Source organism: Eubalaena glacialis, chromosome 7, assembly GCF_028564815.1.
Source record: "Eubalaena glacialis isolate mEubGla1 chromosome 7, mEubGla1.1.hap2.+ XY, whole genome shotgun sequence".
Lineage (NCBI taxonomy): Eukaryota > Metazoa > Chordata > Mammalia > Artiodactyla > Balaenidae > Eubalaena > Eubalaena glacialis.
Window position 1 is genome coordinate 1,539,184 of NC_083722.1, and position 6,000 is coordinate 1,545,183.

The 6,000-nt window shown below is 52.8% G+C and overlaps 1 protein-coding gene across 1 annotated transcript in view; it reads right to left on the bottom strand.

The window, feature by feature from the left end:
* GMDS (GDP-mannose 4,6-dehydratase) overlaps positions 1-1,826 on the bottom strand; it is a 479,713-nt gene extending 477,887 nt beyond the window's left edge. Inside the window, exon 1 of the mRNA XM_061194771.1 lies at positions 1,577-1,826. Coding sequence (XP_061050754.1) covers positions 1,577-1,678 — 102 coding nt within the window. The 5' untranslated portion in view covers positions 1,679-1,826. The remainder of the gene's footprint in view (positions 1-1,576) is intronic.
* Between the last annotated feature and the right edge of the window lie 4,174 nt (positions 1,827-6,000).

Consider the following 6,000-nt stretch of genomic DNA (forward strand, 5'->3'; position numbering starts at 1 on the left):
GCTTAGAGCAACTCTTGGGTTCAGATCTCAGCCCTGACACTCAGGAGGTGTGCGCCCTCAGGGAACATACTTAACCTTACTTACTAAGCCAGGTGTAAAATGGGGACAAACACTGTACCTGCCTCTTACATAGGAATATATAAAATGTTCAGCAGAGTGAGTAGCTCAACAAGCTCTCACCCAACACGACTAAGAAACTGGACAGCAGGTATGGCTCTCCAGACCCTTTGCATTAACCTCACAGCACTCCGAGACCCTCGATACCCACGGCGGGAGCCACTGTGCTGGGAGATAAATGCGAAGCAGAGCAGTAAACTCCACCAGCAGGGATTTACGTGGCAACCAGAGTTCAGCACTGTGCCAGGGGCTGCAGAAGCCAGCACAACACCCAACAAGTGAGGGGACAATGCACAGGGTGGGGTTGGAGGGAAGTGGGAGATACTGGTGCAGAGGTTAGGAGGAGCCTGACCCTCAAGCAGGGGTTTTAAGGTGGAAATGAAGTGGGGAGCCAAAACTGTCTGGCCAGGGAGTAGCTTAGGAAGACAGCCTGGAGGAGGCCACTCAGCACCAACCTGACCACTGCACTCCCGACCCTAAATAAGGTTTCCCTTCTAACCTGCATGGATTCACGCTGCTGGCACTTCAGTAGGCATAAGCCACACCAACAGAGTTACACAAACAGCTTAACTAATTTCTCCGTTATATTGAAAGTATGCAGGCGCTTGACTGAATTTGAGGGTCTCTTAGCCTCAGATCTCTGTCCCTCCCACCCACCCCTCCCACCAGTTTTCAAACCCGCGTTTACTGTAATTACCTTAAACACAGCACGATGCATGAGTAACTAGGAAGTAATCAGGTATCCAGCAGTTACAACTGTCTAACGCCCTTTGACTGTACGTCTAGACAGTTTCTACCTCTTTTCTCCTGCCACAGAGTCTGAGAGCAGTGTGAATCCCAACTGGACACTTCCTAGCGCTTTGACCGCGGGCCTCGGTTTCCCCATCTGTGCAGTGGAGATCATAAAAGCACCGCCTCAAAGAGCAGCTGGGAAACCTAAATGAGGTCCTACCAGCCAAGTGACTGCGCGTAACAAGCACAGCCTGCGTGCGCATTAGGATTATCACCTTTATTCACCCCATCACTTCCTGAGCACCGGGTGACGGCACCGCCACCGCCCGGGGGGACCTGAGAGGCCCGGCCCCGGCGCCGCCCGCCGCTCGCGGGCCGGGCTCCGGACACTCCTGAGGGTCTCGGGCAGGGAGCGGACCCGGCCCGAGCCCGGACCAGCCTGCCCCACGTCCAGGTGCGGCCGCGGTCTCGGAAGTTCCTGCGAGGTGGGCTTTTAACGTGTAAGAAAACACAAAACAGGAAAACATTTCCTGGTCTGTGACTGCACAGCACCGCTCCCTCTTACTTCCTCCGCGACCTGGGACCCGGGCGAGGGGACCGGGCAGCAAGGGAGCCCCCGCGCGCGGGCACCGGCCTCCCCGCGGCCCGCGCCCCCGGCGCCCCCGCGGCCGCCCCCCCCGCCGACGCCCCGAGAGCACACGTGCCCGCGGCCCCCGCCCCCGCTCACCTGGCCCGTGATGCCCGTGATGAGCGCCACCTTCCTGGGCTTGCCCGTCTCGCCGTCCCCGGAGCCGCGGGCGCTGGGGCAGCCCGCCGCTGCCTGGGCCATGTCCGCGCGCGCTGAAGAGAGGCGCCGACCGACGGGGGTGTGCCGCGCGAGCCTCCTCGCCGGCTGCAAGGACCAGCCCCGCGCCACCCGCCGCCGCACTCTGACAGGGCCGCCTGGGAGGCCGGCGGGGCGGGCCGGGGGCGGGGCGGCCGGATTGCGGCCTGGCGGGCGCAGCGTCAGCCGCATCACCGCGCGACGCACCGCCGCGCCGGCGGCAGGCCCCGCCCTCCCCGCCGGCAGCCTCACAACCAGAGCAGGCCCCGCCCACTGCCGGCAGCGCGCGAGCCGGGCGGGGCGGGGCTTGTAGGCGGCGCCTGCGCGTGAGGGGCGGGGCGTCGGGCGGGCCTGCGCGGGCTTGTCCAGATCCTCAGGAGATGCTGGGATGCCGAGTCTTTGCGCCAGGCATGCTCCTTGCAAGGGCTGGCAGTGGACGGGGCGGGCCGTCGGCGGCCTGACTTCACCATCTCACGGTGCACGTCCTCCCCTCCACCCTCCCGAATCTCCCAGGAATCGTCACACTATCCGAGGATGCTGGGAAGAAGTAGGGGTAGACCTTTCCCTTAGGAGAGAGCCCTGAATCCCGTCCGAATCTAGGGGTCACGGACCTTGGGTCATCGGCTTTGATAAGTAATTCCTGGAAACCTGCTGCAATGCCCTTTGAGGAGTCTGGTTCTCTGTTTCCTGAAGGGCACTAGCGTCACAAGGCCCCTGAATGGGGTCACGGATAGGGGAAATGACCGGCCTCACGCCTAACCTGCTTTCTGACTCTTCTCGCGTTTTTCTGAGGCTTGGAACCAGGCACGAGATTCCACGTAACTCGATTCAAAATGCTGTAGTCAGAGGACTGGCAGAGCAAGACGAAAGTCTCTGGTCCCACCCATGTGCAGCAGAAGGAAATGTTGAAAAGACTGCACAGGTCAGTAAACCTGGACATGCCGAATTTCAAAGAGTAATTCAGATGCAAGGTGGCGTCCTAGCTTGACGTCTATCGAATTGGCTTGCGTGTGGCAGCTACACGTAGGGCAGGGAGAGGAGAGGAGCTGACTCAGACGCTGGCAGGGTAGCAGGTGTGTGTACCTACGCATTGGCCGGAACCAGGGAGGAGAGAGGAACTTCCTTGTCCCCACTGCTCTACTTCTCTGCCCTGTACATATTCCTCTCCCCAACGGATCAGCACAGACGAGCGCTTGAAATCACAAACTGAGTGACTAGGAGGTGCCCAACCTAACCTGCAAGACCCTTACAGACTTGGGACTTCCCTGGCGGTCCAGTGGTCAAGACTCTGCGGTTCCACTGCAGGCGGGGGCGCGGGTTCGATCCCTGGTCGGGGAACTAGGATCCTGCATGCCGGCAGGGCCCGTACAAAAAATGGGGGGGAGGGGGGAAAAACCCTTACAGCCTTCAAATCCCAAAATAGAAAAGCTCAGGATTATATTAAAAATCTCTCTGTCCCCTAAGCATGTCAGCAATATGCCTCAGCTTTATGGATAGACTTGTCTCTGGATTCACTTGCCTCTCCCCTGTCCGTTCCATTCAGAGAATGACAAAAGGAAGGTCTGTTACTAGCCCCAGCAGAGGGCTGCATCACTGGTGAACAGAGAGGCCCTGAGGCAGAGGAGAGGAAACCCTCTCACTAGGGGAACTCGCTATAACCAAGAAATGTCTTTGAAATCTACTAGATTCTATTAAAAACTTATGTTTGTTTTAATATAAATATGCTTTGAATTAATTTGCAGATAAATTATTTAACATTCCCCCAAATTGCTGAAAAAATGGATCCTTAGGGAGGACGTGCCAAGTTTATCTGGCAGCGGAGACCTCTGATCACACTGCTGGCCTGTCCTGGTAAGAAGCATGACAGTGGAAGACCTATGGAAAGAAAATCAATTATATTTTAGGGCCTGCAAATAAAATAATTACAAAATATTGAGGGAAATGGTAGTTCAGAGATACAGTGGGAGGTTTAAAAAGAAGGATATTTCTCTAGAAAAATTCTCTGAAGAAAGGTAATGAGACAGGAAGACAGGAGTACAGCCATTTTGGAAAAGGACCGGGGAATGGCCTTGAGTTAGTGGGCTTGACAGGCCCAGTAAAACAAAGCACCTAAAGTCTTGGCCTTCTGAGACAATAACCAGAGACCCACAGGAGTAGAAGATTATCTCTGTTCCACTGATGAATGTACATAGTTTCCAAAGAACCAAAGCAGGACTGTAAAACCGCCACCTAGCAGAACCACCGAACTGCCAGTTCCCTGAAAGATATAGATAAAGGCCTGACACACATTCCTAAGTTGTTTTTGCAGGAAGCAGACGAAAACTGCTGACTGCAAGCACGTGGACCCCAGACCTGTTGAAACCAGATGGTTGATGATGCTCGAAACTTCACCTTGACGCCAGCGAATCGGAGACCTGGGCACAAGCTCATCAGGTTCCTGCATCCCCTCCCTCACGTGGCCTTTAAAACCCCTTCCCTGAAAGTCCTCGGGGAGCTGGCATTCTTTCATACCTTCTCCCTGGTGCACCAGCTCTCCTTCCAGTAAAAAGCTTTGCTCGCCTAGGAGTCTTGTGGGAGCGACACTCATTTCTATGGTCTTGCTGTCCCAGAATCTGGAGAGGGCCCGAGAACAGTGGTAGAGCAGTATATTGGTTTGCTGAGGCTGCCACAGATTGAGAGCTTAAACAACAGAATTTTGTTTCCTCACAGTTCTGGAGGCTGGAAGTCCAAGATCAGGTGTTAGCAGGGTTGGTTCCTTCTGCAGCCTCTCTCCTTGGCTTAGAGGCGGCTACCTCCGGGTACAAGTGTCAGAATTGAGTTACGCTGGGACTTCCCTGGCGGTCCAGTGGTTAAGACACCACGCTTCCACTGCAGGGGGCGTGGGGTCAATCCCTGGCCAAAAAAAAAAAATTGAGTTGCGTTGTTAGGACACACCCAGCTGATGTCGGAGGGTTGCTCCTTGGTGGTATGGGAAACCCTCCCCAAAACACATTGGAATTGTGTCCAGAACCTTATAACATGTCATCTAAGAATGGTGATTGCAATTTGTAAAAAGCTGTTGCCAAGGTCACATAGCTAGTAGCTGGTTATGGTAAAAATCATGATTGGCTCTTCCAACTCCATTCCATATTCTATTTGGAAAAACTGAAGCGCTAAAGCCCACATTTCCCAGGTTATGTTGCATCCAGAGTTTTGGAAATTGAGTTCCACCAGTCAGACTGTGACAGGTGGAAGGGAAACAGGCACCATCTTTCTCCTGCTGGTCACATAGTAGAAAAGTTTTCGGCAGCTAGGTTCCAAGTTTAGGTCTGTCACAAGTTGCGCGAGTACCGGAGCCGGTCAGGGTGGTGGCGGCAGCAGCTTCCTAAATTCTGGCTTGGAGCTCTGGGGGTGTGCCCTTGACATCAGCAGCCCAGTGATAGCCCTCTAGCTTCTCTTCCTCCACTCCTTACAAAGTTTTTTTTTTTTTTCTAAACCAAGGTTTTTATTGAAATCATTGTAGATTAAAATGTATTTGTAAGAAATAATGCAGTGACATGCCATGTACCCTTTAACCAATTTCCCCCATGGTCACATGCTCAAAAACTACAGTGCAACATCACAAGCAGGATATTGACATTGATACAATTTGCTGCTATTATGCAGATTTCCCCAGTTTTACCTGTACTCATTTGTACATACATGTGTTTAGCTTTATCCCATTTTATCACATGTATAGGTTCGTTTATCTACCACCAAGATCAAAATACAGAATATCTGGCAACACAAGGATGCCTTCTGCTGCCCTTTTACAGCCCCATCTCTCATCCCTGGAAACCACTAATCTGCCCTTTACTTCTCAAGTTTTGTCACTTCAAAAAGTATTATAAATGGACTCATACAGCTTGCAGTCTTTGGGAACTGGCTTTTTTCACTGAGTCTAAGTTTCCTGGGGGTCCATCCCAGTCGTGTGTATCAGCAGCCCATCCCTTTTTATTGTTGAGTAGCAATCCATGGTGTGGATGCCCCAGGTTTGTGCAGCCATTCACCCATTGAAGGATATTTGGGCTGCTTCTAGTCTGGGGCTGCTACAGATAAAGCTGCTATGAACATTCATGTACAGGTTTTTGTGTGACTATAGTTTTTGCTTAGCCCAAGAGTGTAATTGCTGGGCCATATAGTAATTGCATGTTTAGTTGAGGTTTTTTGTTTGTTTGTTTTGTTTTAAACTTCCAAATTGTTTTCTCGCAAAGAGTTTGTTAACAGAATATCTTGCCCTAAATCCCTTTCTACGTGAATTGCCTTCGGTGGTTTCTGTGTCCCACTCTAAAGTCTGATGGACACAGCAG